Genomic DNA, 21599 nt, shown 5'->3' with positions numbered 1-21599 from the left:
ATTGGCATCCAGTTTATGTCCAACCCTTCTAGGACATTTTGACAGAATAGGCCCTTCATCCTCAGAGGATGAGGAATAAATGACATGCTTCCTCTTAGCCTATTTTTACCCGACATACTGCAACAACAGAAGCTATTCCCTCAGTCACTACTCAAAATAGAAAAAAACAGCTACACTGTGACCTATCAGCAAGGGAGTCAACACCACCAATTCCTTAATCACAAGCTGAAGACCACATACAATTATAAATAAAGACCCCTGGTAATGGGGGAAACGTCTGCAAATCAACTTTCCTTCCATTGTTTTCTCCCTGCACTACTGTTGCCGACAGGATGACTTGCACCCTGTGACCTGGAAGCAGTGCTCCAGCACCAGCAGATCTGCCTGATCCTGTCAGGACGAACTACACTGCACTGAAACCCTGGTGCCTCACAAGCAGTAAATCGGGCAGTACGTCTGTTAAAATTCCCGGCACTGCACCGCCAACCGTGGAAACACCTACAACATCAATGTACCTTCTGCCGGTACTCACCGCTTTGGTCAGCAAGGCCCTGCCTTTGCCAATGACATGTAATGTACGGAGACAAAAAAAGACAGGTGGTGTGGAGGAGAGGGAGGTTATATTTTAGAGGATGGCGTGCGATTAGCGTTTGGGGAACCGGGGAGGCCTCATACGCATGGAATGAACGTGAGGGAGGTACCCTAAGGTAATACGGTTTAACGCCTAGGAGCCATAACTGTCAACCCTGTCCTATCTCTCAAGACCGTTATTAGGATGCCAGCTAACTTTCTAACTTTCAACTTTACTGCTTTTGTCAGATTGCATGACAGTGGGTGATTCTATCGTTGCCATGAATATAGTCACAATGGATTATAGAAATTGGATGAAATGTACCTTGGAATAAAAAGCCCAAATATTCACACTGGCTAAAAAATAAATAGGGTAATATGCTTCTTAAGTAATCATTCAACATATGACACAAATTCCTCAAATGCTGAAGTTTCCCATTCATGCGGAAGCTATCTGCCAAACATGTATGCAATGCTCCCAAAGTGAGCAGTAAGTTAGTCAATACTGTAGTCTCAAAACAACCTTCCCATAGTGCTCTGCTCTTCTAGGATCATAATGTGATCTACTTTAGTCCCTACTTGGTTAAAGAAATGCTTATATGTATGAGGTGGCCTATCTGAGTGGATTTTTAGGAGTCTTCACCACATTGTGAGTGGCGGAGGGGTGAGAGTCCCATAATTTGCGTTTCTAAACTGTACTCCTCATCAAAATCCAGAAACCCACGATACCATGTCTAAGAAACTATCTGTGTAAAGGGGCATCATTACATATAGCACCCTAATCTCCATAGGAGTCCATTAACACAAGACCATGAGTCACTCTATATAGATGTGGGGCCTGTTTCTCCATCAAAGTCCATACACACTAGAGTTTGCTCACCATGTCCCTGATCCTCCAAAAGCAGCTTTATAGAAGGCCGCTGAGGCAAGCTATTAAAGAAATCAATGTCTCCTGCCGAAATGCCAGTTGCCTTATCATAAGGGTGTGAACATGGATTTTAGTACACTGCTGGGCCTGGACAAAAATGGTGTAATTTCCTTTGCAGAAATTATGTGGAATTGTCCTAAAAAATGTGAAATTCCACATTACTATGCAAAATTCCATTGTTGCATTTTGCTCCACTTTGCACGCAAGATGCATTTCACACAAAAAAAAAACCCTTCAAAATGGCGGTTAACAGCCAGTCTGCAACAGGATTTTTTTTATCCAAAATCATTTTGACCTACGACACGGCATAATGGTGCAATCTCAGATATTCCTCGTAATAACTGTCATGTAGAATGCTAGGATATTATACAAGATCACACCAGAATAAACAAAAATGTGTCCTCGACTAAAAGGCACCCGTGGTGGGACCCGCGCTACCACAATGATCTATCTGGATCATTTTGGAGTCTTCAAAGTTACTAATGTCTTTAGTTTGGTTATAGTTCTTCTAATACACAGTAGTCAAGCTCCTGGGACAGAGAAAGTGCATGTTAGAAAATTGGGGATTTTACCAACAGGCTTTGTCAGACTCTTGCCCAGCTCTGTCCACCTTTCTAAGGCGCTGCTTTGTCTGTGATTTATGAAGCCTGACGATTTCTCCCTAAATAGGAGTACCTCTGAAGGCTCCCTTCAAGGAGTTTAATGAAATTGGTACATAAACAACCTAATAAGACATTGAACTTAATACTGTATCCATGAGGTGTGCTGGGCACAAACAAGGTCGGTCGGCCTTGCGCTTCGTCTATGCCAGGCACAACAGAAAGTTCTCATCAGAAGTAGAAACGGATACTTTTCAGCAATAGTTTCAGCCACGTGACACAGTTTTGAAACGGTGTTTTTGCGGCCTCATGAAGTCTGCTGAGGTGAGCCTAAAAATATGTGATGAAATCTGTTTTTCTCTCTTTCGATTCTCGGGAGGAACATGATTCAGTCCACGTGACGCAGCGTTGACGCTCACGTGGTGCGCTTGGCTCCTGCCGCGGAATGGGGGAATGTTGACAGAGAAGTGTTCAGAGCTGTGTGCCTACCGCCTCCAAGGTAAACACCCTTATTGCCCTGACTGCTGCTGCCGCAGGGGAGAACAGGAAGCAGCTTTTACAGAAGAGAACCGAAAATTACAACCCTCTTCTGTTTGGAGCTCGGCCGGAAATTTACCAGCATTTCGAGAGATTAGAGACTAAAACGTACCAGTAATTGCTTTTAAAATATCGTAGGAGTTTATGGGCGCCTTAATAACTTTGAATAATTATGACGTCAACCTTTGGATTTTTCCGTGAACTCCTCTGCTTTACTTAATATCAGGGAAGAGGATCATTTTACCATTCATAACCATAACATCAATTTACCTTTTCTTTTTTTCAGTGATTTTTGTTTTAGTTTTTGATCATATTCAGCTAACAGACCCGCTAGGCGCTTTGCCATTTGCAGCTGGAAGTGGCTCCAAGGGTCTGACTGTCTGGTCAACTTTGCTGTCAATGGCCAACCTCTGGCCATGTACAGCAGGGTTTAGCCATAGGCCAGGCCCTGCACCCAGCACCGAGGGGAACCAGCTCCCGACTGCATGTCCTTCAGATCTATGCAGTAGGGCAATAGTTCCCAACCTTTTGACTTCTGTGGACCCCCACTTTATCATTACTGGAACCCGGGGACCCCCCACTGAATCATTATTGGAATCCGGGGTCCCCCAGCTGAGTTGTTACTGAAAGCTGTGGACCTAATCTGTTGATATTATTTAATTTTCTGAGCAGTGGCAGACCCCTGAGAAGGCTTTGCAGACCCCCAGGGGTCCCTGGACCACAGCTTGGGAAACACTGCAGTAGGGGGTTGGGCGCAGGCTTTACCTCATCTTCAGGCTGTGTGCTGCAGGGGTTTGTCAACCTGTATGGTGCTGAACCCCATGCAGGCAGCCAACCCTATTACAGCCAACCTCCATGGACACCCTACACACATTTGATTTTTGTATTTAAAAAAAATAAATTGTTTTGAGTACTGCAGTACTTCCGTGGTACCCCCTGCTCAAACTTCATCTGCACGGTACCAGGGTACTATGCAAGCTTCCTCGGCTTGCATGATACTGCAGTACCATCTGGGTAAAGCTTGAGCAGTGGAATACTGTAGTACTGCAAGGGTGGGCATGCCGCGTACTGTGTAGGTACTACGGTACCCATGTCATGAAAAAACACTCTGTGTCTCTGCCATAAGTGCCTGGAGGTCAGGGTGGTCCTACTCTGCCTTGTCATACTCAATTTGTTTCACCTTTCCAGGTCATGATGAGCGAGTCCCCAAGTGCTGTAATGATGGCTGTGACATTTTCCTCTGGGTTACACCCAACCAATCAGATCACTCTGAACGAAATAGCTAATGGGTGAAAAAAAGCTCCCTCAGCCAATTGGAGAGCCCTGTTTTTTTAATTTAGGGCGCTGCAGGACACCTGTGGGACTTCTGTGGCTCCCCAACCATATATACCTAACTTTTAAACCCCTTTATTCCCAACTCCAGCACCTGTTTTAAATGCAAGTTTCTCAAAAATGGCTGAACAAATTTACACCACATCCTAAAAAGCACACTTTCTGAGCAAAGTTCAAACTTTTTAAAAAATATGGTGCACTTCCCTTCAGCTATTTGTTTCTGTATTGGACAACAAAATGCCCTTTCCAGGATGGAAATAAGTTGGATACACCTTTTTTTGGAAGCATGCAGATCCATCAAACTGTGCCAGAGTTATTTGCTGAACAAAAGTGTAGCTATTAAGAGCGCAGATGATACAGTGACACCAGGACCCAGAGGTGTAAGGGCCAATTACGTCATGCTATAACTGTTTTCTGCTACAAAACCAGGGGATGAGGGCCCACTTTCCTTGTTTGCATTAGGGCCTATGGTGCCTTTGCTATGCCACTAGTTCAGCAAGTTATAGGAGTCTACTGAGGCAACCGTGCTCTGGTAAAGCGCTTTCAATGCTGCGCAAACCTTGAGAACAAAAGCCAACTCATTGACCACCATTGAGAATTCAACTGTCTGTGGGATGGAAATCATGCTTCTGAACTCAAATGAGAGCTCTTGACTGTCAAGAAGGGTGACACGTTCATATTGATAGCTCTTTAACTGGCATTTGTTTTGAAAACAAATCTTATTATTAAAGTATTTCTGTTTCTTTTTCTTTATAGGTTTACTTATAATTCAGTGGCCTTTGATACTATCAATTATGTTGCGCTGTTTGCTGTTTACCAGATACTGTAGGAATCAGACAGATGATTAAGACTTAGTACACCAGTGTTCTGCAAAACTGTACTCGCCAAATACACCGTATAAGGCCGAAGAAGCAGCACAAATTGCCTTTCATCAAGACTTTAAAATTCAGAATATTTGTGCAAGTCCTATAAGGAAGTAAAACACCTGCAAACATGCTGCTTGCACGCAAGAGTATGGGACACATAAAAGGGCCCTCTTGCGTCTAAGAAGTTATTCTGCTGCTGTGCAGTGGACCCACACCACCTCCTGGTATTTGACTGGATTGGCCTGAATTTTTAAGCCCATGCCAGTAAAAAAATTGGGCAAAACTGGGCGATATAGTATTCTTTCTCTTTTGAAATATAAATGTAAAACAGTGGGCACACTAAAAAATCAAGCAGAAGGTATTTGAGAGCAGTCTAATGGCCCAATTTAATTTTTGGTAGATGGACTATTCTCCCTTAGCCTGGCGGAGGACTTAATGTCCGCCAGGCCGAGGGTTCTCTGCCAGCCAAATTTTGAAATGACTGCCGCCAAGCTGGCAGTCATTTCTAAAGCATTGTTGGGAACGGCTATCACTGCCTTTTTCAATTTTATGTACCGCTCCATCAACATAAAAAGGCTGTCTGTCAAACGAATTGTTATTTATTTTCAAAAACAAAATCCCAAAATAGAATTTTCTTTTTGAAAATAAAAAATATGCTCCCGTCACCATGGGAGTTCTCTTTCATGACAAGGGGAGCTTTGAGCAGTTTTCTCTGCCCCTTACCACCTGGGTTTTTCAGTGAAAACTGACCTGTATGTCTGCTCACCTAAATTAGGTGGGCAGACATAGAGAGGTCAGCCTCTGATTACCTTTATTCCGTGGGTCCGTCGGAGGGGTGGAACCATGGCGGAGATGATGTAGCCTCTGCCGTGGTTACACCAATGGTGGTAAATTGGGCAGGCGGACTATTATCTTGCTGGTAAGGATAATTTGTTGCAACAGAGTATCCTTACCGCCAAGATAAAAATCAAGCCCTAGATTATTTCAAAGGGATTATTAAAGCAAACTGAGTGAAAATTACCATGTTGCAAAAGAATGCTGAGAATTTTACACAATTTCTTCTCTACCTACCAGTTCTTGGCACTTGCAGAATAATAAAATGTAAAAAAATGGACTGTACTTTTTCTGAGAAAGATGGCAACCTTAGCATGCACACAAATACACACATGCACATGTGTACACCAACAGCAGTTGTTTATATGAAAACACACTCAAGGCAGTCTCCACTCGACCAGGGAAAACTGTGATTTTCCTGAGTGTATGAGAAATTTTTGTTCTTTGTATCTCGGAGAGAAAGTTTAGGAGACAGAAAACTTTATGTTGCAGTGTTACTAACTGCAGTGTAAACTACAGGTTCATCCCATATTTTTCTTGCTAACAAGACAGTAAGGACCAGATGTACTAAGCAGTTTAGGGGCTCTAATGCTCAGATTTGGCATTGGTGACCATAACGATGCTTGATGTACTAATCCCATTTTAGGAATTTGAAAGGTTTTTCCAATTTCTACAATGGGATTGAGATTCAGTACTGATTCGGTACCTGAAAGCAACGTGTTGTAGGCATCCCTCCCAAATACCGGAACAGTATGCTATGTATCAATCTTTTATGACCAAAAACTGGTTGTAAAACATTGAAAGGTTACCAAGACTTCATAGGAGGTGGTAACCCATTCACAAAAAGGATGTGGTCCCCTTGAGACTCCTTTCCCTTTATGAAAAAAAGGTTGTTGAAGACTAGACAGTGGTCTAGGGTACCACTGCCAACTCTAAAGCAAACTTCAATAAAATAAAAAATTAAAACAGGTTGCTTCTCCTTTAAGGGAAACAGGCTGCTTTTTTAAAAAATGGCTTGATTTTTTTTAAATCACAGACTTCGTGGCCTGTTGACTCCGACAGGCCACCATCCCTGTGATGGCCTCCAATCCTAGTGAGTCGTAATTTGCAATCCCTACCCCATTAATATTCATGAGGCAGGTCCGATTGTAACCCACTATGGTTAGCACTTTTAAGAATCAACCTGTTAGCACATAGGTAGGTTCTTAAAAATATTTTATGGGTCTCAAAAATACTGGTTGCAATTTGCACCGAATTTATTATAACCAGATGTACATCTGGTCCTCAGTGTGTTATTTTTGCAAGATATATAGACTTCGCACATATCGGAAGGCTCAGGGAAACTAGACAATTTGGGCAGATCCAGGATAGAGGTGAGCCAGAAGTTGAATGCTGCACAAAGATCCCAGAACAAGCCCAACCAGTGATGGCTTCACAGTTTAAAATTGCAACAAATTCATGCAGAAAACATTAAAACTCATAAGGAACCATCATATGCTACTTAGCAAATACGAAAGATAAGTATATCAGAGTGATTACCAATATCTGAGATGAATTTAGGTATTCCATCCATCACTTTGTGTGTGGTGTAAATGAGTGTATACAGACATACAATGAGCTTGATATACATGGCCAGTCACCTAACTACAAAAAGCTGCATCTGCTATGGTTCTTCCTACCAAAAAGGGGTCTAAGACGGACGTTGGCCTTGTGCAAGGTTTCATCATTCACTGACTGTTCTCTCTTTACCACTATGGATCCCTGGCTGGTAATGAAGATACCTTTGGGTTGAAGAATGGGAAAGCCAGGCGTAAGCCAGAGTCCAAGGTGCAGTAATAACATGCATAACCATTCAAGAGGCGAGTTGAACTTCACTCACTTGCACTGCAGTGGACAGTGGCAGTTCAAGTCATCATGGGCAAATTTGAACTCGTACAACTCCACGCAGTTTCCTGTGGGAAAGACAGACATATCTCAGCAGGACTGGCTACCACTCATCTCTTTTATGTTGAGGAATATAATAAATACACACAAAACAGTAGTTTTAAGAATACATCAAAATAAATCACACTTTCAGGATATAAGCGAGCAAGAAGAAATGCCTATTTTTGAATGCTTATTTTTCTCAGCAGACAAAGTGTACACATGTTTCAATTGAGGACTTCTGCATCTGCTCTGCTGGGTAAGAAAGGAACAAAATATTCACACTGGCCACAAACTTCAGGAGTTCATGATTACAATGGACCAGAGTGGGCACGGTTGAGTCACATTAGCTCATACTGCTCTAAAAGAACCCCAAGAACTTTAGCCACCAGAAAATAGCAGTGGCAAACTGTCAAGTCCAGTCCAGCTGCTGTGCTCACTGTCCCTTCAGTAGCATATAATGGACATAACAGACATAAATGACCACTATGCTGTTGTAGACTTTAATTTTACTAGTGTAGCACAAACTACTAAGCGACCAACTAAAGCTGGAAAAGAAATGATGACAGAGGTGTGTGATGATCAGGTGGGAAGCAGTCTTGGTGGGTCACCTAAAAATTGTTTTGTTGGCAGAAATAATCAAACAGATTCTAACCAGTATTTACAAATGAATTTGGTTTGATCTTGTTTAGTCTTGGGTTCTGGAGAAACGGGTGGCTTAGCATATACACTGATTCACCGGTTACTTATGTGTACTTACACCATTTACTCTGCTGTTAGATTGAGAGGCTTCCTCTCAAATGGACTTGAAGGACAAGAAGGGAAGTAAGTATGCAGCATGCGTCTATGACATTAGAAAGTAATGGGCATGCATTTCCCGCACATCAGCATCTCAGTAAGCCCATGGTAGAGCACACATCACTGACTGAGGCAATACCATGCTTTAACTGTCCCAGAAAGCATACACATCAGAGGTCAAAACACATGGTTCTTGGGGGCAGAGGGAAGCTGGAAGCTAGAAGAAACTGTACTGTGCCCATGACCACAGCCTCAACACAGGCCACCATTGAAAAGATTCCAAGGCAGACAAGGCCTTCATTGGAGAACCATTCAACTGACCGACCGAAACATAAATACTTCTGGGATGTGGTTTGAACCGTGGCAATCTTAAGGCCAATCAGGTGGAAGGCGGGTGTCTCTAACGCTGGTGTAGTCTAGTGCAGGGGTTCCCAACCTGTGGCCCAGGGACCCCTGGGGGTTCGCGACTGCTTAGAAAATTAAATAATATTAACAGATTAGGTCCCCAACTTTCAGTAATGACTCAATCGGGGGTCCCCGGATTCTAATAATAATTCAGTGGGGGTCCTGGGGTTCCAGTAATGATAAAGTGGGGGTCCACAGAAGTCCAAAGGTTGGGAACCACTGGTCTAGTGGGAGAGGAAATCAGTATGTTAGTGGGAGATCTCTGAGAATCGAGGTGTGCTCACTACCTGGTCTCAACTGACTGCTGGCCTCCAGTCAGTTCCAATGAGGGTCCAATTCTACTAGCAAGTGCCGGTCATGAGACTAAGGTCCCACGAGGCTATTGCTATGTGTGGAGGTACAAATGCCTGTAAAGTAGCTCTTTTTTCCAACATGCTATGTCGGCAGAGGTGTAATTTTGTTTGCATGTAATGCAGACAGAAGTTTTTTTCACTTTATAATGCATGACAACGGTTCTTCACTTACCTGGCAAAGACCTGGATCAGCTGTTGGCATGCCTGGAGTTGATTCAAGGAAAACACCTACACAGTAGTTGCCATATCAGTGGCACAGAACTATTACGTTCAAGCGTAAAAATGACTCCCTAAATAGAACCAACTTTAATGAATGCTACTTTATAGCTTCAGAGTCACAATCCATGATCCTGCCTGCTATCCAATATCTGAGCTGCAAAAGGTGAAAGGAAATGCTGTACAGGTTTTAAATATCCAGTGACCACAGTTAAAGCAGAAACTGCATACATTTGAGGCCTAACAACGTGGCATTGTGCCACACTGCAAATTGCTTCTATTGAAATCTGTAAGATTCTGTTATTGACAGCAAGTTATCTTCCCGAATGACCTCGTGGAAAGGTATTAATTGTTTAGATCTGGAAATCCAAATATTCTTGGTGGTGGGCCATATATTCAAATTATCTGATTAAGAAAGACAGAAATGGCTCCTTCCCATAGACAGGGTATTCCGGAAGGATGGAAATATTCTCAGGCGAGCCAAACATATCTGAATTGAGAACTGGACCTGCAGTCCCAAGCATGGGCTTTTAAGGATCACCCCATGATTTTTGGACAGAGTGAGACTTGCTTCTAAATCAAGCTGAAATACTTTGCCTCAAAGGCATCTTTAAGGCATTTTTAGGAGTGCGGTGAATACCTCAGTTATGAGACCAGTGTATAATGCAAGTTGAACAGAGGTGCTTTGCCAGAGTTAGCGGCTGTGTCCGTACTTGTATAGATGTATACAGGTGCACATTGCGAATAATCATGCAAGTGGTAAAAGCGCTCTGTTGTCTGAGATGTTTGTGTAGGTCCAGATAGAGGTGCATTGCCAGAGGTCTGAGAATGGCTCAGAACCAAGTTTCAGGTTTATGAGGCAAATCAGTCTAGAGATTGTTTGAGAGCTCTGTGGTTCTCTTAAAATACTGCTCATTATTATTAGTGCCTGACTGGTACCGGAATTATTTGTTCTTATTCTTAATCGCAGTACAATCAGATTGTCTTCAATTGCCAGACATACTAAACTAGACTGGGGATCAAGGCAGATGAACACTTCCAAGTACTCTGTGGATGTCTTGGGGATAAAAATGCATACTGGAGGGCAGGACAGAGTTCATTTGAAAGAGCTATTTGGCTGTCGCAGTACTTGGAAACCAGTACATTATGGAATTTAGAGCAATGTGCATTATATAAGGGTTGTTGATTGTTCAGTAATTGTAGAATATTGCAAGATGAAGGTCAGGATAGCACTGCATTGTGAGATTCTGTGGCCGCCTTCAGTTGTGGGGTCACTGTGTATGGCTCATGTCACTGTAGTGGTGCATTAAAGGAACCCTGCAAATATTTTAACACTAGCATTTCACTGCTAGGTGCAAATCATGGCAGAGTGGGGTTGTGAGAGATCTGTGGATCCTCCAGTGCACGGACATCGGTGCAGGTATCAAATCAGTACATAGATGGACTATGAGAGCTTATTTGATGTTTCTTTGCTTGAGGAACAATGTATGCTAAAGGTCACAATTGCTGTGCTTAGAACTCTATGGATAGAGCAGGAGAGCGACTTTGAGTGAACAACATAAAAAAAGATAGATATGAAATCGAAGAAACTGAAAAAACAGATCATATTTTCAACATCCTTAGCGTCTCTGGGCCAGATGTGCTTTTAAAGGTCACTGACATTGGGGCCAAAAACACGCAACAAAAAACATGCATCCTATAACTTGGAATTCTCCTATGGCAGACCATTTATTAATCTTTAACCATTTAGGCCAGCAAAATGAACTCCCTAAAGTCGACAATCAGATCCTGCACATCTCACTCTCTCAATAGCCCAGCACTCCTTGTAGATATCTTAAAAACCTCACTCCCTTCAGACATCCTTTCCTTTTCCCTAAAACAAGCAAAATCCTGCGCCCTCCTTAATCAATTCTCTAACCGCTACTTATTGTGTGCCTTGGTGTCTTACGTAAAAGGTTTTGAAGGTCAGCAGCTGGCAACCTTGACATTCTCCAGCGCTGCTCCAGCTCTATCAGTCTGGGTGGATGCTCCAATGGTCACTGGCCCTTACCTCATGCTATGCCTCGCCTTTGACTTTGTTGACCATCTGGCACTACTAGGAATCCTCTCTGCTCCTTTTAGGACAGTAAGGCGAAACTTCCCTAAAGTGGTTGACATGCTTTCTCTCGGAAAATGTTTTCAAATGGACTCCATCCAATTGCCTTTCACTCCAAGTGACCCATGTTATCCCACAGAGCTGAAGCCTATAGATGTAGCCACTGGAAGCACTTATCAGCCTAGAGAACTTTACCTTTCTCCAACACAACACTGAACCTCCATGTGTCCTTGACTAGTGAGATGCAAAGACTCGGGACATACCTAGATACTGATGTGCACCATCTACCTCAAGTTTAGCCGAACTAAGACTTCATTCATTCTAATCAACAGCGGCCCATTGCAACCACAGGTTAAAACATGGATTCACACCGTCAGTCAGGAAACCACCTTGTCACAACTCGAACTGCATACTAATTTGTGTGCATACTCCTATTGGTGCATCAGCAAATTCACTTTTTATGAGGATTCTGTACTAATAAGGCACATTACTGGCGTGGGGGAATTGTGTTAGCCAGCCAGCAACTCTGATGGTGGGGTGGTGAAAGTGGTATTCTATTTGGAAGCAGCATGGCATATTTAAATGAAGATGCTAAATGGCAACATTTTCATTTTTTGCTGCAGATAGAGGAAGATAGAGAAAGAAGGTAAATAGAAGTGCTTTAGTTATATGCAGGGCCACTTCAATTATATGGCAGGAAAAGACTAAACTATGAGGCAGGGTTGACCAATTTATGTGGCAAAAAAAACTTCAGTTATGAATTTAAAATGCCAATAGCTCTAACTCAAGCAAATGCAAGACCTATTGCATTGCAAATGCTTGTTAAGTTTGGCAGGCGATTAACAAATCCGCTGGCAGGTCACCTTCTCCAGTCGTAGGAATTCTAATAGCAGATTCCAGACTGGCTGGAGGCAGTCTGTACTGAAATATAAAGGTGATGATTCGTGGAGTGCTTGAATCAGGCTCTGTCACTGATGTTTTACGGCCCACATTCTATTCCAACATTTTTTACCTGCAATGCCTCTCTAGAGAGAGATTGGCTTTATGCAAACCAGCTATGCGTCTGCTCCAAGAGCATACGTGCAAACATTTCAGAAGAGGAAAGTGGGAGACTGTTAAAAAATAATTAGGAGAATGTATTTTCCCCATTGACTTCTATCGAAGGGCAGGCAATTTCAGGAGGGGGACAGCCAAAATAAAGTCATTTTTTGCTTCTAACATCGGGAGTCTCCTGAATTGGGTCTATTGCATGGAGGTCATTTAGGGGTCAGCAGGGGGCGCAGAGGTGGCATAATCAGTGCCGGGAACACATGGGCAGCTCATGCTAAGAGTGGAGCACATTTAGCCTGAATATGACCATCCCTGCCAGCTGAGGTGAGTAAAAACTGCTTTTAAATGTATCTTGCGATCGTGCTTGCGGGTAAGAGTGTGTTTATGTGAGCGATAGTGTGTGTGTATGTGTAAATGTTTGTAAGCGTGTATGTGAGTGAAAGTAAAGGTCAAATGGCGTGTGATGTCACTTCCGCTACCCCTGTCATTTCGGTGAAATGACGTTCATGGTCTATTGGCATGTATGCAAGAGAAGCAACCCATCCCAAACTGTGAGACCTGGTCTCCTTTAAATCGGAAGTGAAATACAGCCACTGACTGGTTTTGGCCTTTATTGTGTCATTATAAAAAACTGTTTTGCCACACACTGCGGAAAAAACATGACCGCTGGCACCAGCGAAATTCTGGTGGAGTAAAACATCTTACTTTCATTAAATACAAATCAGACAGCAACACCCAACGTAACGTCGTTGCCTCGCAGCTTGCGTAATCTTTTAAAATCTTTTTTGTTTTTAGGTCTGACTCTTTATTAGACATTTGCATTTAGACGGCAGAATTCAAGGTCGGGTTGGAGCCTTTCAAAGTTTAACCTGCCCTCTCGCCTAACAGCGCCGCTGAGACCCATATTTTGGGAGTCCTCATTTTCATATAATGAAGTACCTGCTTGTTCCTGAGCTAATATCTATCTATTTTGGATAGGCAAGTCTACTTTCTTAAGATAGCTGCAATCTCTTTTATGAAAAAATGGAAGCATTTGAAAAGAGAGTGGGTTGCCGTCTAGAGGAAATTGATGGTACTTCGGCTGGTTAGTATTTCCGAGATTGGTTTTACCACTAAATTTTTTCTGATGCTTCGACATGCTACTGCTGTTCTGGGTTCCAGGCATCAGATCTTCCGTAGCAGTGTTTACAAAGAAGATAGAGTCAATAATGGTATCTTTGCATCTACATGGCTGGGACATTTTCTTTAATCTAGCCGCTGGCTACTTCATGCATCATCAAGGGAGGGGAAAGGTCTTCAAGCTGTCTCCAACAACACAGCTTCTGATTAATCTCTCAATTAAATCGGATGGTGCCCAGGATAGAATTTTCATAGGAGTATATTTCAGAATAAATATTGGAATGGTGTTTTTTCTGTCAGAGAGTGAGCAGTGAAACTGAGGTTGGTGCTATCCTGAATATCGACATGGAATCATGCTCCATCGCGTAGGGCAAAGGAACACATGGGGTCTTGCATGTTCCCAGTACTCTGAGTAGGACTGTATATCAGACTCCTTCCGATTCATATTGTAGATCTGCCTTCAGGAAATTCTAATTATTCTTCAAAATTTCCATCATCCTGCATCAGTGGCTCTGTCTGAATTCACTAATAAAGAGTAGCAACCGTGGATGCCAGGGCAAAGGTTGGTGTGTAGCCTTGATGGATATGTCCACCCAGGGCTAGTGGTCCTACCAGGAGAAGCAGATTTCTTTAAATTGGCGGGAACTGTATGAGGCGCAGCATGCTTTAATCCAGTTTCAAACCTTTCTACAGAAGTATGTTTTGATTGAGACTGACAATCTGGTGAGTCTATCATACACAAATAGACAGGGTATTTAGTATGCAATATTTATTTATTTATTAGCATAGTTACTTAAAACCATTGCACAACAAAAAGTAATAAAACATTCTGTAGCTATAAAATCAGATAGTCAATCGGTAGTAAATAATCAATAAAACCTTAAATGCATGTAATGTACAATGATACCAAATTATCTCACGTTACAGCGCCCTAAAATATGACGTTTGATAAATTCGGCAAATTTAAAAAACCCTGTGACTGCTTCCCATATCCAGAGTACGGGGTGGTTTGCAGCTATATGTACACAACCTTTCAACGATCAAATCACCAAGCTAAAATTAATCCAGCTCCCAGAGGGATTTAATCAAAGTCCCACAAAGTTCCTTTCCGATATCTTTTTAGCCTCTAATCTGAGGAATTGTACTAAACGGCAGTTGAGTTGAGGATCGTCAGGAGCAAAACAGGCCAACATGGCCAGTCTCCAGGTGGGGATCCCTCTTTGATTAAAATAAGCTTTTAGCAGCTGCTTCCGTTCCGCTAATAGTGCCTTGCAAGTACAGAGCAGATGCAACAAATCTTCCTTGGCTGTGCTGCATAAGCAGCAGGCCATCGTTGTGGGATCTCTCTGCCAGTGTGGAAGATCCCGAGCGCATGGCAACAACACCAAACAATACTTCAGGAATTCTTCCTTGATATTTCGTGAGTAACCTAAACTTTAGTATCTTTGGGGGGCCTTGCGCCGTAAGTGCTGAGTATCATCCAACCATGGGCCTCTTTGTTAGTGCAGCTTTGTCTTCCACCAGTGAATGGGACAATATCAATTTCCACACCAGCTTCTTAAACACAGTGTGGCTGGTTGGTGACTCCCAAATCTGGGACAGGCTGGTGTTGTGCAGACTATTCCTTTGGATAAGTCCTGGCCGGTGATGAGTCTCTCTGTTGGAGTTCTCTCCATAAGTAGTAATTAAGAGTATATGTAGGAGACTTCCGAATTTTATCCTAACAAATTATGAAGGCTCCATGACTTGCTAGAGACTGCCTTTGAAGACCGAATTCCAGCCTCATCTGCGTTGGGAAGGTGTAATTTGGCAGGCTGAAGATGATTCTATCGAAACTTTTGCTGTCCCTGTCTCTCTGGAGTTTGCTGTCATATGTTTTTGTTGGCATAAGTTTGGTTTGTATTACATGAACCAGAGGAGTTAGTGTCGGCCCCTTCACTTTGTATCAAAGAGGATGCACCTCTGCTTAAGCCCCTTGCTTGCTGGTATGCGCCTTGATAAAAACGAGCCATCACTTAGCTTTACTTGTACCCATGTGTCAGTATGAAGGGAAATTATCAAATCAAGCAAGGTCTGGGGAACCCCCCCAGTTTGCCAGTTTCCGCCAAGGTTTGCCACGATTCACATGACCAAAAGCTGCTTTAAAGTTGATAAAACAGAGGTGTAGGTGGAGTTTTAGTGCTTTTTCCTTGTTGATGAGTAGAGGCATAGCCAAAATGTTTGTTGTTGTACCACAGGATTTTGAAAACCCAGTTTGATTGCGTGGGGTTATTGCCTTCTCCGTAGCCCACATCATGAGTTCCTCTAAGAGTGATCCTGCAAATTACTTCACCTTGTTGTCTATAAGGGCAACTATCCAATAGTGTTTGGTGAGGAACTATCATCCGTTTTAAATGTTGGAGAGATTATTGAGCCCCTCTGAGATGGCGGTATTGCTCAAAATTGCCTTTTTTTTAGAGAAGAGTGGTTCTAATGCTTCTGCCCCGAATTATGGATCCTGTTTGAATATTGCGGCCAGAATCCTGTTAGGCCCAAGGGCCCCCTCTCTTCTGCCTTTGTCAATCTGCTGTCTAATTGCTATAATGTCGACTGTTTGTGGCAAGTGGCATGTCTTATTAAATTCTGGAGGAGCTACAGAATTGCCTTCGTTTAATGGCCTGACCAGGATGCATTCCATTGGTGGTTTACTGGATTCTGGAACCCGTGTTTGTGCTGTGCCGTTCTGTTAGAAGTGATCTCCAAAATACCTTACCCACACCTCTATGGGAATATGAGAAGTCACACCCCCATGTGAAACACGCGTCAGCTTATTCATCCTCCCCCAGAACTGAGCACCATCCTTCTACTTCATGTCAGCAAAAAGCTTTGCCCAGACCTCTTCTTCTCTTGGTCTATTGGCAGCCCACTTCAGCTTTTTTAGTTGGCCTTTATTAGCCTGTAGAAGTAACTTCAGAGCATTATTCTCCGAATTATGGCTAAGAGCTCTTAAAATTCAATTTATTGCTCTTTTAGTGTGCTTGATTTGGATCCATTGTGCCTTCAGGATACTTCCTACCTCATTAGTAGATTGAAATACTTTGAGTTTGAATGGTGCTGCAAAGGACCCTGCCAGGCTGCTAGTAAACGTCTCCCATGTCACTGTTTCACTAACTGTAAATCTCCTCTGTGCTTGAAAAAGAGATATTGCGGACTGTGAGATCTCCTCGATAGCTGACTAAATGAATTTGATCCTCTTATAGTTTAGCGTAGAGATCTGCCTAGGTGTGACTCGGGAATGTTCAAAGATGGGCATAGCTGGTTTTAGAACAATCTCTGGAGGACGATGATTGCTATTGCCTTGTCTCCCAGGCCGAAAAGAAGCTACTTGATTGAACCATGAAACGGAGACAAAGATGTAATCTATTGTTGTACATGTTGTTGAGGAATAATAGGTGGCCACTGGAGGACTGTCTTCTGGGAACCTAAAATTGGCAACCCATAAAATAAGATGCTCCTGGTCCTCTAGTAGGCGCCTGCCAGTTTTAGTTTAGCGGCCACATGTGTTTTTCCCTTGCATTGGTATGTTCCAAAACAAAGTTTGAGCAACTACTGCATCTTCTGCAGATGCACCTGGAAGAAATAGATTCAGGGCCCCAGTGAGGATGGTATCTGGCGTTTCCCCCTCGCTTAAACATGTCACAAGCTGATGCGTCAATTGCCCTGCCACCTTTATTTTGTGTTTTGGAAGTATGTAAGCACTGATTATCGTTATTTCCGATGGCCTATTCTTCTGGGCGGTGGTTATTTTTATTGTGTTAAAAGCTGGTGAGGCAGAGCGAAGAAAGTATGCCGAGGTTGTGCATGCAATTGAAACATATGTTACCAATCTGCCTCGTAGATGACCATACTTTGCCCCCCCCAACTGTTGGTGTAAAGAAGCACAAGTAACCCTGCAGATGTACTGGTTCTGCCAACCAGGTTTCCTGCAGCGCAATGATATCAAAAGTATTTAAATAGTGAAAAAGGTCCCAATCAGACAGCTTACTGGCAAAGCCATTATCATTCCAAGAACACAGGCGGAGTTGATTTATTACTTATTTTGACGGCCGCTACTTTTTCCTGGTTTACTCATTAATATTCCAGAAGCACGTGTGAGGTTGATTATTGCTTAGTTATCCCAGTCCTGTCATTCGCTGCCTAAATGACAAGTACATTTTCTGGAAGTTCGCCTTAAGTCGTTATACGGATTGAATAAATCACTTGTCACCTGGCGATGCCTGTGATTGTCTTGAGAGGTCTTTGTCTTGTTCGGTGAGTAATCCATCGCTTCTCTGAGCACTGAGTTCTTCATCTTGTTTGGCGAGTAGCCCTTCACCCCCCTGAGCACAGAAGAAGTGATATTATTCAAAGCTGCAGAAGGTGTACCTCTGCCTTGTATGGGCAGAGGTGCGGATAACCATATCACGGAAGGGAGTGATGCTAATCCCCCAATTTCCAATTTATGTGCAATATTAGACGTTCTCTAGGTTGTCTAGGTGACTTCTCCCATTATCAGGGTTTCAGAACTCGTGAATTAAATCGACATCAGGTCTGTTGAGGATAAACCTGCCAGAGATGAGATGTTTGCCAGCAGCCGAAGTATGTTGCCTCTATTTAGGATGTCATGGATTCCTCTAGATTTATATTCCGGTCTAAAAATGAGAATATTTGTTTCAACCTGAGCATTTCTCACCTCTTGACTCTGGTATGTCATAACTCTGGAGTATATGCTTGTTGGATTTTGTCCCCCAAGCGACTGTTCCTGGCCATAGTCCTTCGTCTATTTGAACCAGAGCATTAGCTACTGTGACAGTCGAGTGAGTTGTGACTCCAGGAGGCATATTGCCAGATCCATACTCTTCGGATGGCATTTGAGCCACCACGCCTGTCCCCAGTCAGAGTGAAGTGGCTCGATGAGATTCCTGTTGCTTACAGCCTGACTGTCCCACTTTTTGATAGGGGGCTATGGCCGCCGACCTACTGCTCTTAGTTGGTTCTACCCACAGGCCAGTGTTGTTTACCTATGATGTTGAACTTGAAATTTGTGGGTTATTATCTGTTCGGTCTTCCCCTCTTATGCCCCTTGTTTCCAAGGTCATCTTTACTAATGAAGTTCCTTCAATATCTAACTGAGATGGATTATTAGCTGGGAGCCCAGACCCCTCTTGCAAGGTGCCAGAGATAATTTGCATGGAGACTCCATTAGAAGTTCCTTCGGTGTCAGACCGAGATGGAATATTAGCCGGGAGCCTAGGCCCCTCACCACTGGAGCCGTAAGTGTATTGCTGGGAATCCACATTAGTAACCTATATACTCTGGTATTTGACCAGCTTTCTTGGGGATTGCCACTGTTATGTGACCGTTGCAGGCCTAAAGAGGGGGTAAATGTCTGCTTTATTAAGAGCAGGCTTTCCGTTACGGCCTTTGCTCCTTTGGGAGCATCTTTGCTTTGCATTTGTTTTTGAATTTGTTTCTGTTACCAGGGCATCCTCCAATGGTAGGGCAATTCCCCCTGTAGAGCTTGAAGAAGCCTCACCATCTGGTTGGGTCATGTCTATTGGCTGGCCAAGTTTATGTTGAGTCGAGGTTCTGCTGAGGATTTGCAGAGAATAGAATGCTGGCCAGGCTCTTAATCCGAGTGGGGGGTTGCTCCCCAAAAAATGGATCGTAACTACCTGAAGCTTCTTTTTTTAATTCCTTACATAGATTGCTCAACATTGAGAGGAAGGAGGATAATTTGTCCACTATTGGAGCGCACCCAAACCTAGATTGTGGTTCGTGCGGCCCAGACTGAGTTTGTTTAAGGAGCATATTTAAGTCCCCTAATTTCCCATCTATGCTGGCGACAAAGACTGTCAAGGTGTTAAGAAGAATCAGCTGCATATCCATTTTGTCAGAATGATATTGAAGCACCTCCACTAAAAGTTGCATCGTCTATAAAAGAGATGCCCAAGCACTGTCTGTATTTGACCAAACACCTGCGATTGTATTGGACTTGTTTTTGCCAAGTGAACCAGATACCACTGCACTATACTGTTTCACAGCTTCAGGGTTGGAGCTTAAGGATGTGTCCTGTGTATCCTGTGGGCCTTGTGTATAGGCTGCTAACATCCTCCCATTCTTGAGTACCAAGATAGGAAAGCACTCCATAAGCTTCTGACTGGTGCCCCTGGGCTCCCTCCTGGGGAAGGAGGGATACAGGTGACAAGTGGCTTGGCTTGTCATGATTTAAAGAGGGAGAGAGTAGTGTGGTTTGAAGAGCTTGAGGCTTGGAGTCCTTAGAAAGGGTGGGGCCTGTGTGTTCATAGATCTTGGACTGCCTAATTGAAGTAAAGTTAGAGAGCCATTTGTTTTGCAGTTCTTCCTCCTCGCACAGCTACCTTTACTAACCTGCATGTTGGTCGGTTGTGTGCTTGAGCTTTGGGCCCGCTGTGAAGGATGGGCTGACTTTGATCCCGGGTCATGCTCATGGGTAACTATGACATCTGCCCAAACCACCTGAGCCAAGTGCCCAGGTTGTTCTACAGTTGATGTGGTATGGCCTGGAGGTGCTAGACCTATAATAGGTGCCTGTACAGCCTCTGGTCATATTTCAAATTTTACTGCAGGCAATTGGGAGTTGCTTTCTTTCATTTGGCCACCACTTTCTAAGGGTTGGAGAAGAGATTGCAAACTTGAATGCCGTCATTGCTGGAAAAAAGAGCTGAACCTGTGTTCTTCAAAAAGCAAAATTAAGAGTCTATTTTTGGTTGAAAAAGAGAGGTGCAACACTTCTTTGCGGTAACTTTTCCTTCTCCATTTCCATTTGTTGTGTCCTCCTTGTCAGAACCAATTTCAATGAGCAGGGAACTGGTTGCAGTAACGCAAGGTGTTGAGATGATTGCAGCTTTCTTGTGCTCTTTTGTCTTTCTGTTTTAACAGAGGGGGCCCCCTAGTTCACCTGGTCCTCATCCTCGGTTTGTGCTGACACTGATGAAGTAGCCGAACTCTGTTCATAGTCCCTTTGTTGGTGCTAGGATAGCGCATGTTACCTTTCGATTGACGGCACCGCCACACCCCTGCCCACTGATGCTACTCTTGGAAGGGAGGGGGAGCATGAACACACACTTCTTATGGGCCTCATGTTGGTTTGTCATTGTCGTCACATAGGTGGTCATTATGAACATGGCGGTAAACCCCGTTCCCCGCTGTGGCGAAGCTGAACAGAATCCCGCCATTGGCGGTGAACAGAAACCCGCCATATAAAGATGCAAAAATCTGAATCTGTCAAAAATGTCCCAGCCACCAGTCACCGCCAGGACCTTGTCGGCGGAAATGCAGGACATCCCACCTCACCACCGCCGAGCACACAAACTCCCTACCCTCCAAATAATGATGCACAAATCACTGCAGCGGTCAGTGGAAGTCGAATGACCATTGGCAGTACAGACCGCCACGGCCAGCAATGGGACCCAACAGTAAGAACTGCACACATTGGCAAGTTTGAAACCCACACACATGACACACATCCACAACACTATAAAACACTCACAGACACACCCCACAATCCTTTGCAATGCCATTAGGACAACTGAGATTGAGAACTCCACAAGCAGACACTGAACGCCACAACAGACGAATCACACACCCAACCACACAACAGCACCCTCACCTAGATCCACACAATAGCACCACTCACAACACACACACTGGCACCCCCCAAACACCCACGCTTCACAGATAGGGAGCTAAGGACCCTGGTGGATGAGATACTGAAGGTCGAGCCACAATTATTCGGAGCACAGGTCCAGCACATACCCGTCGCCAGGAAGATGGAGTTATGGCAGACCATTGTCAATAAGGTCAATGCAATGGGACACCATCTACACACGAGGGACGACATCCGCAAGAGATGGAATGACCTGCGCGGGAAGGTGAGGTCCATGCATCATGGCACAACATTGCAGTCCAGAAGAC

The 21599-nt window shown here is 43.6% G+C and overlaps 1 protein-coding gene across 1 annotated transcript in view; it reads right to left on the bottom strand.

The window, feature by feature from the left end:
• Positions 1–21599, bottom strand: part of LOC138302186 (amiloride-sensitive sodium channel subunit gamma-2-like) — a 188967-nt gene that overhangs the window by 89064 nt on the left and 78304 nt on the right. The window contains exon 7 of the mRNA XM_069242533.1: positions 7546–7618. Within this exon, the coding sequence (XP_069098634.1) occupies positions 7546–7618 (73 nt within the window). The remainder of the gene's footprint in view (positions 1–7545; positions 7619–21599) is intronic.

The sequence above is a fragment of the Pleurodeles waltl genome, chromosome 6, assembly GCF_031143425.1.
Source record: "Pleurodeles waltl isolate 20211129_DDA chromosome 6, aPleWal1.hap1.20221129, whole genome shotgun sequence".
Classification (NCBI taxonomy): domain Eukaryota; kingdom Metazoa; phylum Chordata; class Amphibia; order Caudata; family Salamandridae; genus Pleurodeles; species Pleurodeles waltl.
This window is presented reverse-complemented; position numbering and strand designations above follow the sequence as displayed.